We start from the raw sequence: 25,192 nt of genomic DNA, 5'->3' as shown, positions 1-25,192 counted from the left end.
TGAACAACTTTTTATTACTGAGGCTGCCTATGCAGCATCAGTAGTAAAAGATAAAATGTAAAAAATAATAAAAAAAATAAAAAATGGTGTTATTCTTACCTTCCAGCGTCCCGTCCGTTCTCGCGGGATCGCGACGTCTTGCGGTAATTCGCGATGGCGTTGCGCGAATGACCGCGAGACTTCGAGATCCCGCGAGAACGGACATCATCACGGGCATTTTCGCAAAGGATTACTGGGAACGCGAGCGTGGAGAGAGGCGAGAAGGCTGCGCGGGACGTCGGAAGGTAAGAATAGCAACATTTTTTTATTTTAAATTCTATTTTTTACAGGGATATGGTACCCAAAGCCCGGAGGACAGTCTCCTCTCCTCCGGACCGTGGGTACCATCCGCAATTGTTCTGCTTACTTTTCGCATGGTGTTTTCAGCCACATGTGGGAAGTAAGCGGAACAATGCATTCCTATGAGTGCGGGATCGCCGCAATTCAACAAAATTAATGAGCATGCTGCTTTTTTTACCGCAAAGTGATTCTGCCACGGTAAAAACCGCAGCATTAGCACAGCATTGCGGAATCCCATAGAAGTACATGGGCTGCTTATTTTTCGCGTTTTCGCGGCAAAATCGACCGGTTAAAATCGCCATGGAAAAGCGAAAAAATTGCCACGTGTGAACTCAGCCTTAAAGTGTAGTAAAAGGGTGACACCACTGTTCTCCGCAGCGATCTGGGAGTCAGAGATGCTATCAGGGGTCTTCCCCATGCTGTTTTCCTTCCAATTAGCACTTTTCACATCCATTTTAACATTTTCACTGCCCCACAGACTTCTTTGTAGGGTTTGCCAGAAAAACTCAGATTTCACATTGACTCCCATTATACTTGTTACTTGAAACGAGCATTCAAATAATAAGAATAGTTTGGTCCGAGCACCCAGGCATCATAGTATTCGTTCATCTCTAATGCAGAGTTCTCCCACAGGTGGGGGTGCAGAGTACACTGTGGCCTTTTGGCACAGTACTTCCACAGGTAGGGTTGCAGAGTACACGCAGTGGTTTTTGGCACAGTACTCCCACAGGTGGGGTGGCAGAGTACACACAGTAGCTTTTGGCATAGTTCTTCCACGGATAAGGTTGCAATGTACACACAGTGGCTTAAAGACACAGTAATCCCACAGATATGGGTGTAGAGTGCACACAGCATCTTTTGCACTGTACTCCCACAGATATGGATGCAGAGTACACACAGCAGCTTAAGGGCACAGTACTCCCACAGGCGGGATTGCAGAGTACACATAGCCGCTTTTTATTATTATTATTATTAATAATTATTATAGCGCCATTTATTCTATGGCACTTTACATGTGAGATTTGGTATAATACTCCCACAGTTATGGGTGCAGAGTACACACAGCGGCTTTTGGCACAGTACTCCCACAAATAAATGTGCAGAGGCTTTTTGGAACAGTTCTCCCACAGGCAGCGTGCAGAGTACACACAGTAGCTTTTGGCACAGTACTCCCACATGTGGAGTTGCAGAGTACACACAGTAGCTTAAGGGCACAGTACTCCCACAGGCAGGGTTGCAGAGTACACACAGTGGCTTTTGGCACAGTATTCCCACAGATATGCGTGCAGAGGCTTTTTGGCACAGTACTCCCACAGGCGGGGTTACAGAATGCACTCAGCAGCTTTTGGCACAGTACTCCCACAGATACAAGTTCAGAGTACATACAGCAGCTTTTTGGCACAGTTTTCCCACTGAGACAAGTGCAGAGTACACGCAGCTTTTTTTGTCCGAGTGCGCTATCTATCACTATGCCTCACTCCAGCTGCGTGTGATGTGCCTAAATTAATCAGAGTAGAATGGCATCCAAACCCGAACAGCAAACCATGCATCCTGTGAAAAGTCTGTGCTCGGGGTTCGGTATTTTACAGTTTGGGTTTGCTCATCCCTATCCATGAATAGTCTTTTGCACTATACAGTCCAAGCATTTTTTAGTTCTCATTGCCTCTGATTAACATGTGAGAATATGTGAATATTCTTATACATATCTAAATCTCATATCTTTTTATCTATCTACAGTGTGGAAAATAAGTATTTGATACACTGTCAATTCTGTAAGTTTCCCCACCTACAGCGAATGAAGGGGTCTGTAATTTTTATCTAGGGTACACTTCAACTGTGAAAGACAGAATCTTAAATAAATTCAAAAAATCACATTGTATGATTTGTACATAGTTAATTTGCATTTTATTGCAATAAATAAGTATTTTCTACAATAGAAAAACAGACCTTAATATTTGATACAGAAACCTTTGTCTGTAATTACAGAGATCAGATGTTTCCTTTAGTTCTTGACCAAGTTTATACACACTGCAGCAAGGATTTTGGCCCACTCCTCCTTACAGATCTTCTCCAGAAGTTTCAGGTTTCAGGGCTGTTGCTGGGCAACATTGAGTTCCAGCTTCCTACAAAGATTTTCTTTTGGGTTCAAGTCAGGAGACTTGCTAGGCCACTCCATGTGTCATGGTCCCCGCCACCGCCAGTATTTACCTGCGCGGTCCCGTGCGCAAGCACGTCGTGACTCCTCTGCGTGCCTCCCGGCGTGCTCCTGCTCCACAGCGCATCCCCGCTCCTGACATCCGGGGCTCTAGGCGTCTGTCCTGTGCACCTGCGCCTGACATCTCCCCCGGTGCTCGGACCTCTAGGAGCTGTGACCCAGCTGCCCCGCCCCAACATGGTGGCGCCCACCGAGTATTTCTGCATGGTGTCGGGCCAGTTGACGCCTGAGTATCACATGCGGTGATGCTGATGTCCTTGCAAGCTCTCGCCCGGTCCTCAGGCCCCTGTACTTTTACCCTTTTGTCTCTGCCTGCGCTACCTCTCGGTAGCTCCTGTATTCTTGCACCTCCTGCCTTGCTCTGTGTCTCTGTCATTGTCCCTGCGTCTCTCTTCCTGCCCTGTCACCTCCGGCTGTCAGACAGGTGGTCCCCGTGTCTGCATTTACACTTGTCCGTCCTGAGCCCTCTTGTCTGTTGTATTGTTGTTATCTCTCTCTCTCTTGCAGCCTCGAGTCTCCACCAGTCAGTGGTGCTCCTGACTCCGTTTGCCTCCCTTGCTCCGTGGCCCCTGAAGTCCTCTGTTCGCTAGCAGCTCGGATTCCTCTCCTCTCTCTCCCCGGTGCTTAGCCCTAGTCGCCCCTTTGGCTCCGGCTGTTGCGGTTCCATCCCACGTGGGCCTGCCCCTAACACTCCCTGTATAGGGAGTGCCTCCACCTGGTTCGCTCGCCCTCGGGGGCTCTGGAGCCATGACCCAAAGGGTCCACTTCCGGGTTCCCCTTGCATTTCCACACCGTACCACCATGAACTTCAAATGCATCTTACGAAGCCACTCCTTAGTTGCCCTGGCTGTGTGTTTTAGGTCATTATCATTCTGGAAGACCCAGACACAACCTATCTTCAATGCTCTTACTAAGGGAAGGAGGTTGTTGGCCAAAATCTCGAGTTATATGACCCTATCCATCCTCCCTTCAATTCATTGTAGTTGTCCTGTCCCCTTTGCAGAAAACAATCCTCAAATTATGATGTTTCCCCTACCATGCTTCATGGTTAGGATGGTGATCTTGGGGTTGTACTCATCCTTTCTTCTTCATCCAAACACATCGAGTGGATTTGAGGCCAAAAAGTTCTATTTTGGTCTCATTTGACCACATGACCTTCTCCCATGACTCTTCTGGATCAATCAGATAGTCATTGGCAAGCTTCAAACAGGCCTGGACAAGTGCTGGCGTGAGCAGGGGAAACTAGCGTGCCCTGGAGGATTTTAATCCATGATGTCATAGTGTGTTACTAGCAGTAATAGTTGAGACTGCAGTGCCAGCTCTCTTGAGGTCATTTACCAGGTCGACCCGTATAGTTCTGTGCTGATTCCTGATCTTTCTCAGAATCATCCTTACACCACAAGGCGAAATCTTGCATGTACAGTCATGGCCAAAAGTATTGACACCCCTGCAATTCTGTCAGATAATATTCAGTTTCTTCCTGAAAATGATTGCAAACACAAATTCTTTGGTATTATTATCTTCATTTAATTTGTCATAAATGAAAAAACACAAAAGAGAATGAAGCAAAAAGCAAAACATTGATCATTTCACACAAAACTCCAAAAATGGGCCAGACAAAAGTATTGGCACCCTCAGCCTAATACTTGGTTGCACAACCATTTGCCAAAATAACTGCGACCAACCGCTTCCGGTAACCATCAATGAGTTTCTTACAATGCTCTGCTGGAATTTTAGACCATTCTTCTTTGGCAAACTACTCCAGGTCCCTGATATTTGAAGGATGCCTTCTCCAAACTGCCATTTTTAGATCTCTCCACAGGTGTTCTATGGGATTCAGGCCTGGACTCATTGCTGGCCACCTTAGAAGTCTCCAGTGCTTTCTCTCAAACCATTTTCTAGTGCTTTTTGAAGTGTGTTTTGGGTTATTGTCATGCTGGAAGACCTATGACCTCTGAGGTAGACCCAGCTTTCTCACACTGGGCCCTAAATTATGCTGCAAAATTTGTTGGTAGTCTTCTGACTTCATAATGCCATGCACACGGTCAAGCAGTCCAGTGCCAGAGGCAGCAAAGCAACCCCAAAACATCAGGGAACCTCCGCCATGTTTGACTGTAGGGACCGTGTACTTTTCTTTGAATGCCTCTTTTTTCTCCTGTAAACTCTATGTTGATGCTTTTGCCCTAAAAGCTCTACTTTTGTCTCATCTGACCAAAGATCATTCTTCCAAAATGTTTTAGGCTTTTTCAGGTAAGTTTTGGCAAACTCCAGCCTGGCTTTTTTATGTCTCGGGGTAAGAAGTGGAGTCTTCCTGGGTCTCCTACCATACAGTCCCTTTTCATTCAGATGCCGACGGATAGTACGGGTTGACACCGTTGTACCCTCGGACTGCAGGGCAGCTTGAACTTGTTTGGATGTTAGTGGAGGTTCTTTATCCAACATCCGCACAATCTTGCGTTGAAATCTCTTGTCAATTTTTCTTTTCCGGCCACATCTAGGGAGGTTAGCCACAGTGCCATGGGCTTTAAACTTCTGCATTTAAATGCGCATGGTAGACACAGGAATATTCAGGTCTTTGGAGATGGACTTGTAGCCTTGAGATTGCTCATGCTTCCTCACAATTTGGTTTCTCAAGTCCTCAGACAGTTCTTTGGTCTTCTTTCTTTTCTCCATGCTCAATGTGGTACACACAAGGACACAGGACAGAGGTTGAGTCAACTTTAATCCATGTCAACTGCCTGCAAGTGTGATTTAGTTATTGCCACCACCTGTTAGGTGCCACAGGTAAGTTACAGGTGCTGTTAATTACACAAATTAGAGAAGCATCACATGATTTTTCGCACAGTGCCAATACTTTTGTCCACCCTCTTTTTTATGTTTGGTGTGGAATTATATCCAATTTGGCTTTAAGACAATTCTTTTTGTGTTTTTTCATTTAAGACAAATTAAATGAAGATAATAATACCAAAGAATTTGTGTTTGCAATCATTTTCAGGAAGAAACTGAGTATTATCTGACAGAATTGCAGGGGTGTCAATACTTTTGGCCATGACTGTAGCCTAAGACCAAGGAAGATTGACAGTTATCTTGTATTGCTTCCATTTTTTTTAATAATTGTGCCAACAGTTGTTGTCTTTTCACCAAGCTGCTTGCCAAGTAGCTCATCCCAGCCTTGTGCAGTTCTACAATTCTGTTAATGTTGACCTTAGACAGCTCTTTGGTCTTGGCCATGCTGAAGAGGTTAGAGTGTGATTGATTGAGTATGTGGACAGGTTTCTTTTATACGGTTAACAAGTTTAAACAGGTGCAATTAATACTGGTAATGAGTGTAGAGTACGAAGGATTCTTAAAGAAAAGCAACCAGGTCTGTGAAACCACGATTCTTGCTGGTTGATAGACGATCAAATTCTTATTTCATTCAAAAAAATGCAATGTAATTATGTAAAAACATTGTGATTTTCTGGTTTTTATTTTTAGATTCTGTCTCTCACAGTTGAAGAGTACCTACAATAAAAATTACAGACCTCTCCATTCTAGCTTGGGAAATTTGCAAACTCGGCAGTGTATCAAATCCTTATTTTCCTCACTGTATCTATCATTTTCCTTTGTTGAAGATTATTAAAATAAAATTAACACTTTTTTTGCATTCTGCATGCACTTTCATAACCACCAGATGTCTCTGTTCTACTTACTCATACACTGCAGTGGCTGAGAGAGCTGCTTACATGTTCATAGCATGAATACAAACTATGTATTTTATGGACAAATATATGCACAGATCATATGTATATTAGGCCATCATTCACCTAGAAAGCACTGTGTGGTCACCTAGTTTCGTGTTGTCACTATATAATATTCATGCATATTATACTTCTACTGTATATACTGTATGCATATAATGGCACAAAATGGTGCTATTTCACCATTTTACTACTATAGCGTCAACACTAGAATTGAGCAAAACGGGTAGAAAAATTTCAAAAGTCACCGACTTTTGGTAAAGTCGGGTTTCATGAAACGAAACCTGACCCTAGGGTGAGGTCTGCCACGAGCTCGGCGACTTTAGCGCCAAAGTCGCGTTTCAAAAGTTTGTTTTCCGCCCTTTTTCAGCCAATCAGGATCCACGGACATTGTGGGCAACGTGATGACATAGGCAGGGGTCACCACCATCTTTGAGAAGGGCATGCAAGTGATTGGCTTGCTTTGGGGGGCATCACAGGGGGTATAAAAGGGCGTGCACGCCGACCGCCATGTTACTCATGCTGATCTCAGAATAGGGAGAGCTGCTGCTGCTGCTGATTCTGTAGGGAGAGCGTTAGGCAGGGAAGAAGACACCAAAAACTGTTTCTGCTGCTAGCGATTTTGCCTGTACAACACACCAGTCACTGTGTATGCAGTGCAAGTGGAGGCTATATTTTTCTGGATCAGCTGTGTTGGTTGTTAGGCTGCCTTACAAGGCTTCCTGATAGCTGCATTGCTGTTTTCCCACTGCTCTGCAAACTGCTTTTTTAAAAGCAATCCAAATTTTTTTTTTGTCCTGGTGAGGTACTGAGCGTGCATTTTTTCACACCATACAGCGGTGTACGCTCCTCACACAGTACCGTGTAACGGCTGTTATCACGGCCACAGTGAAGCTATCTGTGTGTGACTCTGTAAGGATAAGTCGAGGACACGTTCCGTTCTTACAGACCTCCACCTTCTAGTTTTGTCTGGTTTTCAAACAGTTAAGTATATTTGCTGTTTGATCACATTCAAAACTATAGAGAGACAGCGTATGTCAGTCCGTATACTTAAAAAACACAGAGCTTGACAATTTTACGGACACCGGACAGCGGTGTACGTGCACGCTCCTCTCTCAGTACCGTGTAAAGGCTGTTATCACAGCCACAGTGAAGCTATCTGTGTGTGACTCTGTAAGGATAAGTCGAGGATTTGTTCCGTTCTTACAGACCTACACTCTAGGGAGATTCCTATTCTGCCCAATTCTACATACACCTTGTAGTTTGTCATACACTAGCCAATTTCTGCCTGTGACATAGCGGTGTGATATTCACTGGGCCTCACACAATCCAACAGTGTCCACAAGTGTGTTCAGAAATTCTACATCTCCCCTGTCCTATAGTGACATTTTTCACACCTACGACATTGAGACTGTGACATAGCGGTGTGATATTCACTGGGCCTCACACAATCCAACAGTGTCCACAAGTGTGTTCAGAAATTCTACATCTCCACTGTCCTATAGTGACATTTTTCACACCTGCGACATTGATCCTGTGACATAGCGGTGTGATATTCACTGAGCCTCACACAATCCAACAGTGTCCACAAGTGTGTTCAGAAATTCTACATCTCCCCTCTCCTATATACACTTTGAACCTTGTTTTACATTACTATATAGTTTGTGGGATTTTGTGTACATTTTTACCAAAAATGAGGAAGGCTGGTGGAAGAGGCCGTGGAATTGGGCGGGGTTGCCAGCTGGTAATGATGGTGTTGGATCTGATGGTAGTGGCAAAAGCAAAATAGGAACGAATGCAGGAGGTGTTGAGCCTGCGTCATCGTCTGGCTCCACAAGGCCTCGAAGGCTTAGTTTTCTAGGAGTTGGCAAACCGTTTTTAAAGCCAGAGCTTCAGGAAAAAGTTTTGGCTTACATTGCTGACTAAGCCTCCAGCTCTATCGCCTCCTCTTCTGAAGTTGTAAAAAATAAAAGCACTGAGTTGTAATTGGAGGCTCATGTTCATGAACCACACCTTTCCTTGTGTCCTTCACCCCAACCAAGATTGAAGGATGATGCAGGCCATACTACTGATTACTCCATGGAGCTGTTTTCACATACCATGCCTGGGTTATCAAGTGAAATGGTGAATTACCCAGGCCAAGATGAATCTGACATGGAGTGCACTGATGCACAGCCACTGATAGATGATTCTGCTGGTACATTCACTCAGAGCACTACATTGTCCTCGCAGTGTAATGAGCCAGATTCTGACCCTGATGAGACTCAGGTGCCCCTTCCCGCATACTATACCACCATACACGGTGACACAGAGGAAGGTGCACATGACATTGAAGAGGAGGTGATGGATGACCCAGTTGTTGACCCAGATTGGCATCCATTGGGGGAAGAGGGTGCTGCTTCCAATAGCTCAGATGAAGAGGAGCATCCACAGCAGACATCGACATCGCAACAGCTGTTATCTGGCAGGCCCGGAGCACTCCAAAGACAGGTTCCAAAAATCAAAAGAGTTGCTGGACAGCTTGTCCAGACGGTCAAAATAGCACAGCGTGCTAGGCCGCAAAATGTCTTCCAAAGTAGGAAGAGTGCAGTGTGGCACTTTTTTGAACAAAATCCTCATGATCAGGCCAAGGTTATCTGTAAAAAGTGCGCAAAGATCTTTAGCCGAGGGAAAAATCTGAAAAATTTGAATACCAGTTGCATGCTTAGACATTCAACCAGCATGCACTTGCAAGCGTGGACACAGCACCAAACCTCAAGTACCACATGTGCAACTGATCAAAAAGAAGGTAGTCAGCAATGCTACATTGTTTCCCCCACGGTAAGCCCACCGGTTAGCACAGCAGCAAATGTTGAGGTGTCGTTGCAAGGCCAAAGCAGTCAGGACATCTCACTGTTATATCAATGAAAGACTGAATCTAGGCCATCAGAAAGAACACCAACTCCATCACCATCATCAACCCTCTCTCAGTCCACCCTGTCCACCGCTAGTTCCACCATATGCAGCTCTCAAGTCCAGCTCACCCTCCCAGAGACTATGAGTAGGTCAAGAAAGTACTCAGTCTCTCATCCGCGTACACTGGGTTTGAACGCCCACATTGCCAAACTAATCTCGTTAGAGATAATGCCCTATCGGTTGGTGGAAAGCGCAGCTTTCCGCGAACTCATGGCCTATGCAGTACCACACTATGACCTACCCAGTCGCCACTTCTTCTCTCGCAAAGCCATCCCAGCCCTCCACCATCATGTGAAAGACCGCATTGTCCATGCACTCAAGCAGTCAGTGAGTGGAAATGTGCACCTCACAACAGATGCATGGTCCAGTCGGCATGGCCAGGGCCGTTACTTGTCCATCACTGCGCACTGGGTTAATGTGGTGGATGCAGGGTCCACAGGGGACAGTGGTGGTGGGACAGTGCTTCCTAGCCCATGGTATAGGAAACAGTTGGCTGTAGGCGTTCGACCCTCCTCCTCCTCCAGAAGCGAAAGCTCGTCCACAGAGCGCAGTCGTACGAGCACTCCATCTGCAGCTGCCACTGTTGCACACGAGGTGTCCCCCTATCGAGCAGCAAGTGGAAAGCGTCAGCAGGCTGTGTTGCAGATGATGTGTTTGGGCAACAGACACACCGCGGAGGTGCTGGCCGAGTACTTTCAGCGACAAACTGAGTCATGGCTGGGCAGTGTACATCTTGAGGCAGGCAAGGTAGTTAGTGATAACGGCCGTAATTTTGTGGCAGCCATAGCCCTTTCAAAACTCAGCCACATACCTTGCTTGGCTCACACCTTGAACCTGGTGGTGCAGTGCTTCCTCAACAATTATCCGGAGTTAACAGCCCTGCTCCAGAAGGTGCAAAGACTGTGCACGCACATCCGCCGGTCGCCTGTACACTCCATTCCTATGCAGAAGCTGCAGCGATTGCTCCACCTTCCCAACCACCGCCTCATTATCGACATTGCAACAAGGTGGAACTCCACCCTGCACATGGTTGAGCGGCTGTGCAAACAGAGGCAGGCCATAATGCATTTGTGGGAGGATACACGGCCAGGCACTTTGAGAGCAGACATGGAGTTGACAGGTGTGCAGTGGTCGAAGCTGAAAGACCTCTGTAAAGTCCTTCAGTGCTTTGAGGAATGCACACGGCTGGTAAGCGCAGACGACGCCATCCTAAGCATGAGCATCCCACTTATGCATCTGCTCATGCAAACTTTGACGCACCTTAAGAAGCAGGCGTCTGCAGCCAATGTTGACGAGGAGGAAGAGGAGGAGGGAATCCTTGATGACATTCAGCCATTGTCTGCTCAGGGACCTCTCCTGGACGAGGTGGAGGAAGAAGAGCAGGAGGAGGAGGATGATGATGGGGATGATTACTTAGGGGAGGAGGATGCATCTCATGAGGCAAGTGAAAATGTTGGCGTGGCAAGGTCTGGTACAGGGTTTGTGCGTGACTGGAGGGATGTGGATTTGCCAGAAAGTGCTCCTACAACCAGCACTTGCAGTGCATCATTGACACCAGGAACATTTACCCACATGTCAGATTATGCCTTGCAGATCCTAAAAAGGGGCCCCCACATTGCCAAAATGATGAACGATGACGATTACTGGTTGGCCAGCATCCTGGATCCACGCTATAAAGGCAAATTACAAAACATCATGCCACAGGAGAACCTTGACCTAATATTGGCTAATAAACAAGCAACTCTGGTAAACCGGTTGGTTGAGGCATTCCCAGCACACAGCAGTGGTGATGGTTCTCACACGAGCCGTACGGGCCGGGGGCAGCTTGGCAGAGGTGTTCGTGGTGCACACAGCAGAAGTGGCGTTGGACACAGGGGTTTCATGACAATGTTGTGGACTGATTTTTCAAGTACCCCTCACACAACTGGTAATACTGCATCGATGGAAAGTGACAGGAGACAGCAGTTGTCAACTATGGTTACAAACTACTTTTCCTCCCATATCGATGTTCTCCCGCACAGGTCATTCCCCTTTGACTATTGGGCCGCTAAACTGGACACCTGGCCTGAATTGGCACAATATGCCTTACAGGAGCTCGCTTGCCCAGCTGCAAGTGTGCTATCGGAAAGAGTCTTCAGTGCAGCTTGATCAATCCTGACAGAAAAAAGGACCCGTCTGTCAACCCAAAATGTGGATGATCTAACCTTCATTAAAATGAACCATGCATGGGTTTCCAAGGATTTTGTCCCACCTTTCCTTGATGACACATAGGTTGCCAGAAAAATGGCTTGCTTTGGTCCTCCTCCTATTCCGCGAACTTGACCTATTTCACCTTTTGCAGCAGCTGAATGTCCCACATCAACATATGCCACTTTGTAAACCGCCCTAACTGGGCTGCCCCCCCCATGGCCGGGGTCACCACCTAGCACACGAAACAGTGCGAGTGCCGTTGCCCTGGACAGGTGGGTAGGCCGACTCTTGGGCGTGGCACAGGGTCCCTCATAGTGCAATCAAGTGTCTCTGACGGTGGTGGTGCACACCCGCCGTCAGACACACCTCCGTACTATGAGGGGCCCAGTGCCAGTACCGATGCCCACGAGTGTGCCCCCCTTGCTTGGGCAGGGCCCCAGCATTTGCAATGTTTACCTCTCCCTGCTCCTCCGCTGTGTAGTCTGGGCTGTCAAATCCTTCACTGGGAGTGCCACTACAAATTGATTGAACTGAAAGATGATGGTTAAGATGTAGCTATGCCCTGTCCTGCTGGCTGGGCTCTAGCTCCAGATGATCAATGGCTTCCATTTCTTATGGACGTCGACTCACAATGACAACAATGACATGCAGTGGTGGTTTATCAACAGCTTTCACAGTTTTCCTACTTACAAACGTGTGACATTCCGGCGCACATTTTAAAATCTGCCCTCTCATGCCAATCAAATAGAATCGCCTACGGACTGTGGCTTCTGTCTTTTGCACTCCAAAGTTATGTGACAGATCATGATAACCAGTGAGCACCATGTTTACATCACTCCCTGTGATAAAAATTTGATTGAGATGAGTAACAGTGATGGAATCAACGGAAGTCCGATACAGCAAGACTTTATTCACAAAAAAAGTTTTCACTGTCTCAACACACAAATTAATTGAGGGTCAGCATCGCCTATGAGAATTGTGACTGAAGTTTTTCCCGTGAATAGTAATTCCTAGATTTCTGCAATCACTAGCCTTTATGTCAGTAATTGTATGCATCTCATTTCCTGTTGCGGAGAGGCTGGACTGTATTACTGAGACAGAAATATATATGAAGATTCAAAAATAACACCAAAAGTATATAGTTATGTACGCCTCAAATGCATTTCCTTTTTTCCACTTTTTAGATTGCTGTGTAATCCATACTGAGAACACAGAGATTTTACATGTTTAAACTATGCTATATATACCTGCTATCCAGTGATAAAGTACCCTTTCTGAACTTTGTACAATCTGATCAAATCCATACTGGGCCTGAGAACATCTGAGTCTGCCTCCTGATCTATAGACATATATTTTTAATGTGTAAACTAGGCTACATATATACGTGTTATCCGGTGAAACTGTACCCTTTATCAACTTTCTACAATGTTATTGAATCCATACTGGGCCTGAGAACGGCTGCCGAGCAGTTAAGCAAGCTACAGCACCTGTGGTTTGGACACGTAATTTTTTCAGGAATGACGGTTAGGCCTAACTCCGGAATTGCGGTTGACCTGAACTTACTGGGAAATCATCGTTCGCTGGGAATAATCTGAATCCCAGATCCCCATCACTAACGGAGTTCAGCAGGTTATCTGCACCTGTAAGCGACAAAAGCTGGTCCTTTCAGTGTAGCGTGCATGCAGCCCTGGACATGTACGGGAACGCTAGACCTGTTATTGCTCGATCTCACGTGCCAGAGCCTCGCTTATCCCTCTAGTAAGCTTGACATGTCTGCGGGGGCATGCCGAAGTCTCGGTTGTTAACGGAATAAAGCTGAGAAATCGCTAGCACAACTACAAACACACATACCACACCACACACAGAATCGACAAAGCTTTCAAAGTGTGCATCTTTTCTTTAGGTGGCATGGTTGTGGTTTCCCGGGTGGAGTCCAATTAAGCCACAGGCTCCACTCCTGGTGGTGCCCTTTTGGACATTCCTTTAAGGTTCAGCTTTGCAATCATACTGCCCCTGGAAACCAAAAACTTTGCCTTCATGGACGCTGTTTGGAGGTTCATGGGAATAACGCCGCCCGATCAGCAGTCGGCATATGGGTCACCCTCCCAGGGCTGTGGGGTACTCGGTACCGGGCCGGTGTCAGTGGGATGTGTCACAGCAGCGGTGACCCGGACGGTGGCCCTGGGCGCCCATGTAAATGGCGTGTTATAATGGTAAAGAGTTTATATAGATAGTTTGACACCACCTGTGGTGTTCGGCAACATAGATGTTAGGCCGACGCTGCATGCAGATCCTCTGGGACTGATGGTGTTGTGCAGCAAAGATGGTGAAGCTCCCCACAGGTGGAGCTGGAGTCCCAGGGAAGTGTAGATGTAGTGATGGGGGAAAGGCACAGGTGGTGTAGGTGCTGGTACCCAGATGTAGCGGTGCTGGAATAACTGTAGGACACCAGAGCGTGCAGTTCCAAAGCTTTACTCACAGTCTGCAGGTTGCACAGATGCCTGCCTCCGTGCTGTGTCCTCCGGGTCAGGACCTCAGCCAACCTCCGGGACCAAAATGGAAAGCTCCCTTCCAACACTCCACCAACATGTACCTTCCTGAATGTCTCCTTTCTTGTGCTTGTGGGTGAAGCACTCACAGGACCGTGGTTCACTGAAGCGCCTCCTGTCTAACAGATGTTGCTCAGACTTTACTTGTATGGCAGACAGCTGTAGCCTTTTCCTTCTGGCTCCCACACGTCGATGCTGGGGCCTCCGAGCCTTAGTTGGGTACAGAGCATTTATAGCTGCTACTTCCCCCGGTTTCTGCTGCAGGAACATCAGTGTCCCTACAAACTCGGAGACCGGAATCGGGACCATGCACTCCAGCTAGGAGTGAGCCTTAACTCTGCTCATCCTCCAACTCCCCTTCTCATGTCCACACACTTCCCCTTCCCTGCACAGAGTGCCCTAACTTACCTCCTCCCGACAACAGAGAGCAGCTCCTCAGCAGTCAGGTTCAGAGGTCTCCCTGCTAGCCTGGAGTGGGATATGTGTTTTGTGTTGGTTTCACTGCTAGAGAGATCCTTCGTTGCTCCCAAGCTTGACAACACACTCCCTAGGAGGAAGGTAATGCCACAGTGGCGACCGTACTCTTGGGGACGTCACAACTGCACTGAGGCCCAGCCACTGCTGGATGATGCTGCTGGTACATTGACCCAGACCACTACATTCCCCTTGCACTCTACACAGCCAGAATCTGACCCAGAGGAAACTCAGGTTCCCCTTCCCACATACTATACCACCTTGCACGGTGACAAAGGGGAAGGTGCAGATGAAAGTGCAGGTTCCTTGAGCAGGTGGGGGGGCATACTCATGGACGATGGCACTGGCACAGGGCACCGCATAGTACGCAAAAGTGTCTCTGCCGGTGGGAGGGCCTAAACAGCCAAGTGCAGTGAGATGGAAGATGGGGACGACAAGGAGTTCAGAGTAGTGCAGGGATTCCCTAGCAAGGAGACTTATGTAATTGTTTTCAATGTTGGGACAGCAATTTTTTGGGAGCACTATACTCTGGTGAATGATATATGGGGCCCACCATACACTGGAGCATTCCAAAGGTGGACATCAGACACTGGAGCAGCATTTACAGGGCCCATTATACACAAGAGCAGTAGAAATGGGGCCCATTATATATGGAGCATTATTTGGGCCCATAAGACAGTGCAGCTTCATCCATTGGGACCAACATATACTATAGCATTATGTGGAGCTCATCATATACGGTTTGAAACATTATATGGGATCAATGATTCCATATGGAGAAATAAATGGGCCTCATTACTCTGTATAGCGCACTAAGCGCTGGCCATAATACTGTATGGAGTTATATACTGTCCATTTTTGGAGGTATTGGAGAATTTAAAATGGATATCAGTCATGAGATGTAAGAAGTGAAGTATTTTTCATTGTACTATACTGCTATTTCTCTGCCGTATCGGAGCATCATGAGTTGTGGTATGTGTTAAAGGGGCGCTCTTTGACCCTGGGCCCACGAAAACCTGGAGCCAGCCCTACCCCCCCACAACTGTAGCCAAATAACCCCCATTTTTCAGTGCGTAACTAGTATTATGAAGTAAATTAAGGTTGACAAGCTTAAGTAATAAGAATTGATGCTTTTGGCATTCAAATGGGCACTGTAGGTGTGTTTCCTGTCCTCCTCTCACTGCCGACTTTAATTCCCCATTGACTTACATTGGGTTTCGTGTTTCGGTCGGACCCCCGACTTTTCCCTATAGTGGGCCGATTTTGCTCGACCCGACTTTTTGAAAAGTCGGGTTTCATGAAACGAAACTCGACCCTAAAAAAACAAAAGTCGCTCAACTCTAGTCAACACACAATACGTCAATACACACTTATAATATTGCTAAATGCTGTTGTCAAATATATGACTACTATGCACATACTATCATTCCTCCCAATTTTGAAAGGAAGCAAATAGTGACAATTTCTATTTAATGCTCATCCACTTCCTTAACCCCGCTCATTTCTTTGTTTTTGCCTACATAGTAATAATATTCCTGCTAGTAAAGCTCATTAATGTTTCTTTATAGTACATTACCACTTTCATGGTCTGCTACAGTGCTCATTACACACAGTATAAATAGCATATTTCCCCATACTACATTCCCCCTCATAAAATATGATGTCCCCATAGTACCGTATATACTCGTGTATAAACTGAGTTTTTCAACACATTTTTTTGTGCTGAAAACGCCCCCCTTGGCTTATACACGAGTGATTTTCCCAGAAGCCTGCAAGGGAGTAGGTTCGCTGGAACAGCGGGTCACAGAATCAGGAGTCGGCGGGGAAGGGGGGACGGTGGAACAGCGGGTCACAGATGCAGGAGCTGGCAGAGAAGAGTGAGCGGCAGAGCAGCAGGTCACAGAGGCAGGAGCCGGCAGTTGTGGTTGAAGCCTGTGCCGCTGCTAAAGAGAAACGAATATTCTTTTATCTTATAGCATGCAGTTACAGCCGCAGCCAATGACTTCCAGCACAGTGGCACACATCCTACTCACCTTTCTGTGCGCACTTGCTGCATCTCGTTCATTCCGATGTCAGCAGCATTTCCAGCTGTGTGATCACGTGGCCCCGCTCATTATGGTAATGAATATGCAAGCCTCTCTACTCTCTACCTTTATGAGCGGAGCCATGTGATCGCTCAGCCACAGGAGCTGTTGGCGCCGAAACGAGATGCTGTGAGAGCATGCAGGAAGGTCAGTAGGATGTTTTTTTTTTAATAGGAACTATGCATACAAGGATAGGGGATAAGGAGCCATGCATACAAGGACAGGGACCGGGGAGCCATGCATACCAGGATAGAGATGAGGGGACAATGTATACCCAGCTTATACTCAAGTCAATAAGCTTACCCAGTGTTTTGTGGCAAAATTTGGTGCCTCGGCTTATACCCAGGTCAGCGTATACTCGAGTATATACAGTACATTCTAACACAATCAGTGTAATGCCCTCAGCAGCACACCCTCCACACACAGAATGTCACCACATTACATTCCGCCACATTCAGTATAACTCCACCCACAGTACATTCTCTAACATACAGTACATTGCTCCACATACAGTATAAAGTCCCACACAGTACATTCCTCTGCACACAGTAAAATGTCACCCCAATACATTTCTCCATAGATAGCATGATATCCAAACAGTACATTCCCCCACCTATAGTATAATGCCTCTCACAGTACATTTCCTCAAATACAGTATGATGTATCCACAAAACAGTCCCCCAAACAGGCTCTGACACACAATATGATGCAATCAACAAGTCCACACACAGTATGATGTGCTTCAAACACTACATTCCCCCAACATACAGTATGATGTCCTACCACACAGCAGGCTGCTTTCTGTTGGTACAGGCTGGAAGGAGTAGTCAGATTAATGGGACAGAACCTTCAGGGCAGTAAAGCTATAAAATCAGAAGGCACAAGAGAGTTCACAGTAAATGGGTCAAGATCACAACAAGATACCCATAAGAAGCAACAGCAATCCAGAGGAAGACCAAATAATATCTGGTAGCTACCACCTATAAGGCAGGAGCTTTAATAGGGTGTGGCGCTGTCCAATTCTCAGAAGCAGGAGGCTAATAACTCCAGCTGGATAGCACACACCCTCACTGCCAGATTGAAGGACACTACAAGTCTCAGTCATGCTAATATAATTGATAGAACAGAACCTGCACTACCCTGAGCTTCTGGTCCTGAGTCTGACATCTCCTCCCTCTCTGAATCCTTAGGACTAGGTATATATGGAAACAGAAGATTAAATTTTCTCAGATTGCTGACACTGGGCGCTACATTGAAACCCAAAATCCATTGGTAATCTTCAGACTTCATGATGCCTTGCACAGTCAAGGCTCCTTTCAGTGCCAGAGGCAGCAAAACAACCCCAAAAAAATCTTTGAACTGCCACCATATTTGACTGTAGGTACTGTGATCAAAATTATCAAAATGCTCACCTGTATACAAGACACTTTTCCAGAAGGCTTTTGGCTCACATACATTTTGGCAAAACTGCAGTGTAGTTTTTTTTATGTCTCTGTGTCAGCAGTGGGGTCCCCCTGGGTCTCCTGCCATAACATTTCATTTAATTCAAAAATTGACAAATAATTCATGCTGACATTGATGCACTCTGAGCCTGCAGAACAGTTTGAATTTCTTTGGAACTTGATTAGGGCTGCTTTTGGACTATCCTGCGCTGCAACCTTTGATCAATTAATTTCTGTCATCAACATCCAGGGAGATTAGCTACAGTGCCATGGGTTATAAACTTCATGATTATGATGCACACCATGAACAAAAGAACATCAAGATCTCTGGAGATAGACTTGTAACACTACAATTGTTGATATTTTCAACAATTTTATTTCTCACTTCCTCATACAGTTCTCTTCTACTCTTTCTGTTCTCAATGCTTAGTAGCTCACACAGAGACACAATGCAAAGACTGAGTCAACTTCTTCCCTTTTTATCTGGTTTCAAGTGTGATTTTATTGCCCACACCTGTAAAGGCCCAGTCACACACAACGAGATCGCTAGCGAGATCGTTGATTTTTTGACGCAACAGCGATCTCGCTGTGTGTGACACACATCAGCGACCGCCCCCGCCGGGTATTGCTGATCGTGCAGCAATGTCCTGGGCCATTTTTTGATCCTTGGTCTCCCGCTGGCCAGCACGCATCACTGCGTGTGGCAGCGGGGAGAACGACGATCAGCGAGCTCCCAGCGCTGTAAGCAGACACTGGGAGCTGCTATCTAAGGTAAATATCGGGTAACTAAGCACGTGCATCACTTAGTTACCCGCTGTGTACCATTGATACCTGTGTGCTCACGCTAGGACGCTGGTATCCAAGGTAAACAGCAGATAACTAAGTGCCGCGCATGCTTAGTTACCCAATATTTACCTTAGATACCAGCGTCCTAGAGCAAGCACGCAGGTATCTAAGGCACACAGTGGGTAACTAAGTGACGCGCGTGCTTAGTTACCCAATATTTACCTTAGATACCAGCGTCCTCGCTGGTCCTGATCGCTGGTGAAATCTGCCTGTTTGGCAGCTCACCAGCGATCATGTAGCGAGGCACCAGCGATCCTGACAAGGTCGTATCATTGTCGGGGTCACTGGTGCATCGTTTAGTGTGACGGGGTCTTTACTTGCCACAGGTAAGATAGATCGAGCATCATATTTTTGAAAGAAAGTTGTTTACCCACAATATTGGAATGGTGCCAACAATTTTGTCCTACCTATTTTGGGTTTTTTTGTGCAATGATGTCCAATTTGCCTTTTTTTTGTCTGTTTTTTTGTGTTGTTCCAGTAGTCACAGCGAAAACAAACATGTTTAAAAGGATAAATGCTTCACTTTTTGCAACAAATTCAAGGGTGCAACACTTTTTGCCATGACTGTAGGAAGTAAAGAGGCAGCCTGGAGCCAATGAAGGCACACTTATCTCTATCACATAAGGAAACCCCACTAATATATACGTTCTAAATGAAACATGGCAGATAGAGTCCTTTTTATACATTTTTAATTAGGGCTCATGAGCTTCTTCCATCAATAAGTCTCTCCTCACCATCTAAAGAAATATGTATGCTACACATTTTATTTTGCTCTTTATCTCTAAATTATGCTTTGCTATTGTCTAAAAAATATTTCCATTCTAGTCTAGCATGTGACAAAAAGACCCTGTAAGTATATGATAATAGCGGACTATGAACATGTCAGACACATACAGTCAGCGTCGGACTGGAGCACCTTGGGCCCACCAGAGAAAATCATTCTTGGCGCCCACTATGTAGCTACATAGAAATAAATACAAGACCACCAATTGTGTGGTAAAACACGCTAATATCAGGGTATAATATAAAGTAGTACAAATCTTAATTATGTAGCAGGAGTTGGGGTAGCCTCCCTCATAGAATATAAAGCAGCCCCCTCATATAGTATAATGCAGCCCCCTCATAGAATATAAAGCAGCCCCCTCATATAGTATAATGCAGCCCCCTCATAGAATATAATGCAGCACCCTCATAGAATATAATGCAGCCATCTCATAGAATATAGCCCTCTCATAGGGTATAATGCTATATAGATATAGAGTTAGATAGATATAGATAGAAAGATAGATGTAGAAATAGATAGATATAGAGATAGATAGTAGATAATGGATAGATAGAGATAGATAATAGATAGAGATCGATAGAGATAGATATAAAGATAGATATAGATGGAAATATAGATATAGAGATAGATTGATAGATATAGAGATAGATAGAAAATAGATAATGGATAGAAAGATAAACGATAGATAGATAGATAGATAGAGAGATAGAGAGATAGATAGCTATAGATAGAAAGATAGATATAGAGATAGATATATAGATAGATAGATAGATAGATAGATAGATTATAGAGATAGATAGATAGATAGATAGATAGATAGATAATAGATAGAGATAGATAATAGATAGAAATATAGAGATATAGTAATAATAATAATATAGAGATATATAGATAGATATAGAGATAGATAGCTACAGATATATATATAGATAGATAGATAGATAGATAGATAGATAGATAAAGAGATAATAGATATAGAGATAGATATAGAGATAGATATAGAGTTAGATAGAAATAGAGTTAGATAGATATAGATAGAGCGATAGATAGAGATAGAGATATAGAGATAATAGATGGATATAAAGATAGATATAGAGATATATATAGAGATAGATAGATATAGTGATAACAGATAGCTATAGAGATAGAGCAATAGATACATAGCATTAGATATAGAGATAGATAGATATAGAGAGATAGATATAGAGATAGATAGATATAGAGATAGATAGAGATAGATAGAGATAGATAGAGATAGATAGAGATAAATATAGAGATAAATAATGGATAGATAGAGATAGATATAGAGACAGATAGATAGTTAGATAAATAATAGAGATAGATAGATAGATATAGATAATAGAGAAAGAGATATATATAGAGATATATAGAGATATATAGATATAGAGATAGATATCTGGAAAGATAGAGAGAGAGACAGATAGAGCGAGAGATAGAGATATAAAAAAACAAACCACGATACTCACCTCTCCTCCTCGCTCCCACGCTGATCCCGGCTTCAGTGTCAGGAGCTGCCCCCTCTGCCAGACACACAGCGGGTGCGCGATGTAGTGACGTCATCGCCCACTGGCTGTGAGTCAGGAGCAGAGGGGACTGAGGGTGGCACCGGCCCTGATTTACAGATGAGCGGCTTACTGGGCTGGGGGCGGGGCCTCTGGGGGTGGAGACTGTGAAATGATATTCACTGCTTTGCAAAAATTTATGAAGAACTGAGACCTAAGCAATTAAGATTTTTTTGGGGTAGGACCACACCATTTTTCTCAAACAGTATATACACTGTACATCAATATAAGAGCTATATTATTCTTTTGCTTTTAGAGCAGCAAACTCAAAAACGGATCCAAGAGAATCGGTCAGACAACAGTCATACTGTCAAGGCAGCAGACCAAGCAGATACGAGAGCATCAACATATGACCAAGGTAAATCTGTTAATTGTGTGAATGCATTTTAGTTTTATTGCGTTATGTAAAATATTTTTATCACTAATTATATTGACTAAAATTGTCTGGGCTTCATCCTTTCTGGTGCCCCTTTGCATTTGCAAAGGCTGCCTTTATGAGATATTTGTCATTGAAAATCGTGACTTTCTTCTTCCAGACTGTTTTGAAGATTGATGCCTTTTTGTGCCATTGCTTTGGTATTTTGCCATTATTTTGTTAGTGTCTTTAAATATCCTACTTCTTTGTCAGATTCCACCATCAGTCACTTATCTGTATGCAGACGTTTCAGCAGAGATCCCTCCTAAATTAATAAAGGGATAAAGGCAGAGAATTGCTGTCAAAAATTCTGGTTTCTAGATCCATCACATTAAACTAATAGCTTTTTTTTTATTTTTATACTTGATATGAAGCACTGCAGCAAAAACTGACGGATCAGATTTACAACCAAGAGATGAAGCTAATTCTTCTCCAAAGAAACGCTGAAAATATTTCATCAAGCCTGAGCAATGTTCATAGAACACTGTACTCTCTGGAAGAGAAAATCAATGAAGCTGATAAGGAGAAAATTCTGCCATCATTCCTGAAAGGTAAATATGCATCAAAACCAGTTGAGATAAATAGCATGTCCTTTCAGATTGAATTGTTTTGAAATAGAAAAAAAATTGCAACTATTTGGGTCTCAACTTGCATCACATTAGATTTTTCTTAAAATGTCTTTTTTGTCCCCTGTGAAACAGGGGCGGGATAAGGGGCAGGAGGAGTTTCTTTATAATGCAAGAAAAGGGTTATTGCCTTTGGCCAATCCCTTTTTATCAGAAACACCTCCCTTATATTAATTTGTTCAAATGGTAACCTATAGCAGAACCTGTGTGGTTGGAGTGTGATCTCATCAGTGTAGGAATTCTGCAAGGGTTTATTATTACCACTGCAGAACCATCATAGGGAAAATGAAGGATTACTTGCGTCCTCTTAAAAAAAATTGTTGCTACCTTTGTTCCGCTTAATTGAAAGTTGTAAATGAAGAAAAATATTGACATATGTTTGGCAGAAAATTAGACAATATGACACAGTCATTGTTATTATCAAAGCTTTGTCACGTTACACTAATCCAATAAAATCTAACCACAGTAAATATACGATGTGTAGTAGTGGGCTTTAAAGGGAATCTGTCAGCAGGTTTTTGCTACCTTGTCTGAGAGCAGCATAAAATAATGTATAACTTAGTTTACTAGGTGCAGCCATTCTTATACAATCAGAGCTTTTAGATACAGAATGAAGCAGATCTGAGAAAGAGAATCCTGCCCACAACAGGCTCTCAGTGTACAAAGTCCATAGACAGTGAACTAGTTAGTTGCCTGACTAGTTCGGCAATGTTAATCTCTTTGGCTGGTTTCACATTTGCGTCTGTTTGCGCAGCGTTTCATCCACAGCAATCCGAATGCGTCATGTTTACCTATCTTTAACATGGTGTACGCAGGGGCATGCGTTTGCATCAGTTCGTATGCGTCAGTGTACGCATGCGTTGTTTTTCGGGGTGCGGCGGGGTCCGGCGAACACATGTTGGATTTTTGGAAGCGTCAAAAATCCGTCAAGTATGCGCATTCTTGCGCATGTGGATGAGTGTGTCAAATGAATGCATTACTGTCTATGGGAATGCATGCGTACTCAAGAACATGCATAGGCACATGCGTTCTATATGCATGCTTTTAATGAGTTGTTCCAGGAAGTGATTCAACCACCTGCTAATTGATAGTGCTATAAAAAGAAGTGTGGACACTACAAGACCATAACTCTCTGGACTCTGAACGATACCACAACTCTGGCTATGTAAGTATAGAACCTTAGAAACTGTCTGTCTCTCTCACTGCTGCTTGTACTTTGTGCTAATTTTTTTTTCGGTTTACTTTTAGACGTGTCGACTGTCCTGGTGCAGTGGTTGGCTCCTGGTTGGCTCCTGGTGCAGCTGGCTTCTCCTGTTCACCTCCTGGTGCTGTTTTCTGTCGTGGTGAGGACAACACTGTCTATGCAAGTAAAGAAGCTTTGTAAATGTGTGTCTCTCTGAATGCTTTTTCTGTTCCTTGTAGACTGGCCAACTCTCTGGTGCAGTGGATGTCTCCTGGTTGTCTCCTGGTGCAGCGGTTTTCTTGTGGTCGTCTCCTGGTGCTGTGGTTGTCTCATGTTGCTGCCGTCTGTTCCTGGCCTTTGCTGACTGCTGTGCTGTTGAACTACTGCCTGTAATGTAAGTATTTGTGTCCATTTTATTTTTGTCTACATTGTTTTTGGATCTTTACAAGTTTACCGTATATACTCGAGTATAAGCTGACCCGAGTATAAGCCGAGACCACTAATTTTGCCATGGAAAACTGGGTAAGCTTATTGACTTGAGTATAAGCTGGGTATACATTGTCCCCTCATCCCTGTCCTGCTCTTGATGACTCTTCCACATCCCAGTATGCATGGTTCAGCTCCCCCGTCCCATCCTTCTATGTATGGCTCAGCTCCCTGTCCTCCCCCATGCTCCCCCATCCTCCTCCATGTTCCTCAGTGCACCCCTGTCCTCCTCAATGCTCCCCCCATTCTGCTCTGTGCTGCTCCGTGCTCCACCATCCTGCTCCGTGCTCCCCGTCCTGCTCCGTGCTCCCCCTGTCCTGCTCCGTGCTCTCCCTCATCCTGCTCTGTGCTTCTCCCAGCCTGCTCTATGCTCCCCCCATCCTGCTCTATGCTCCCCCCATCCTGCTCGTGCTCCGCTGTGCTCCTCCATGCTCCCCCATCCTCCTCCATCATACTCACCCTCCTGTGCAATCGCTGAACGTCCCCTGCATCCTCTGTAGTCCCGGGGTTGGCAGCTTCTTCCTGCATTGAGCGGTCACATGGTACCGCTCATTATGGTCATGAATATGGATGCCACGCCTATGGGAGTGGAGTCGCCTCCATATTCATGACTTTAATGAGTGGTACCACAAGACCGCTCAATTCAGGAAGAAGCTGCCAGCCCCAGGACAACGGAGGATGCCGGGGACGTTCCCCTTCCCCCACTGGTTTCTGCACAATGACTCGTGTATAAGTTGTCGTGTATAAGTTGAGGGGGCATTTTCAGCACAAAAAAGTTCTGAAAATCTCGGCTTATACACGAGTATATATGGTAATTTTTCTTCTTAGTTCTTTTCTGTAGTGTTTCACTTGACTGCTGCCTGCTCTTCAAAATGTCCTCAAGCAAAGAACTGACGTCTTCCCAGGGTGGACCCGACAAAGATTATGTAATCACATTTGCTATACTGATTGGTATGTTTTGACTGGTAATACTCCCCATGTGTTAAATCATTTAATTTCTTTACAGGTATCTGGCAGGGTCATCGGGCTCATGTGTCTCAGGAGGAAAGACTGGGTGTAAGTATTCTTTTCATCAGAGTTGTAATACAATTTTTTTCAGTTTTACTTAAAATTCTTTTTTTCTATTTTATCTATAGGTTTGACAATGGAAAGAAGCTACACTCGATATAGACAACGAGCAACTTTTTCACTTTGTGCTAGAGCGAGTACCGTCGTGGGACACCCATGACCACCAGCACTCTGACAATGTCATGATTCGATGGCTCTGGGAAGAAGTGGCAA

General features: G+C 44.9%; 1 protein-coding gene across 1 annotated transcript in view; it reads left to right on the top strand.

Annotated features, from left to right (window-relative positions):
* MMRN1 (multimerin 1) overlaps positions 1 to 25,192 on the top strand; it is a 291,995-nt gene that overhangs the window by 219,185 nt on the left and 47,618 nt on the right. Inside the window, exons 4-5 of the mRNA XM_073590130.1 lie at positions 21,458 to 21,559; positions 21,991 to 22,167. Coding sequence (XP_073446231.1) covers positions 21,458 to 21,559; positions 21,991 to 22,167 — 279 coding nt within the window. The remainder of the gene's footprint in view (positions 1 to 21,457; positions 21,560 to 21,990; positions 22,168 to 25,192) is intronic.

Source organism: Dendrobates tinctorius, unplaced genomic scaffold (assembly GCF_039654945.1).
Source record: "Dendrobates tinctorius isolate UK_male_01 unplaced genomic scaffold, ASM3965494v1 ptg000011l, whole genome shotgun sequence".
In the NCBI taxonomy this organism is placed as follows: domain Eukaryota; kingdom Metazoa; phylum Chordata; class Amphibia; order Anura; family Dendrobatidae; genus Dendrobates; species Dendrobates tinctorius.
This window is presented reverse-complemented; position numbering and strand designations above follow the sequence as displayed.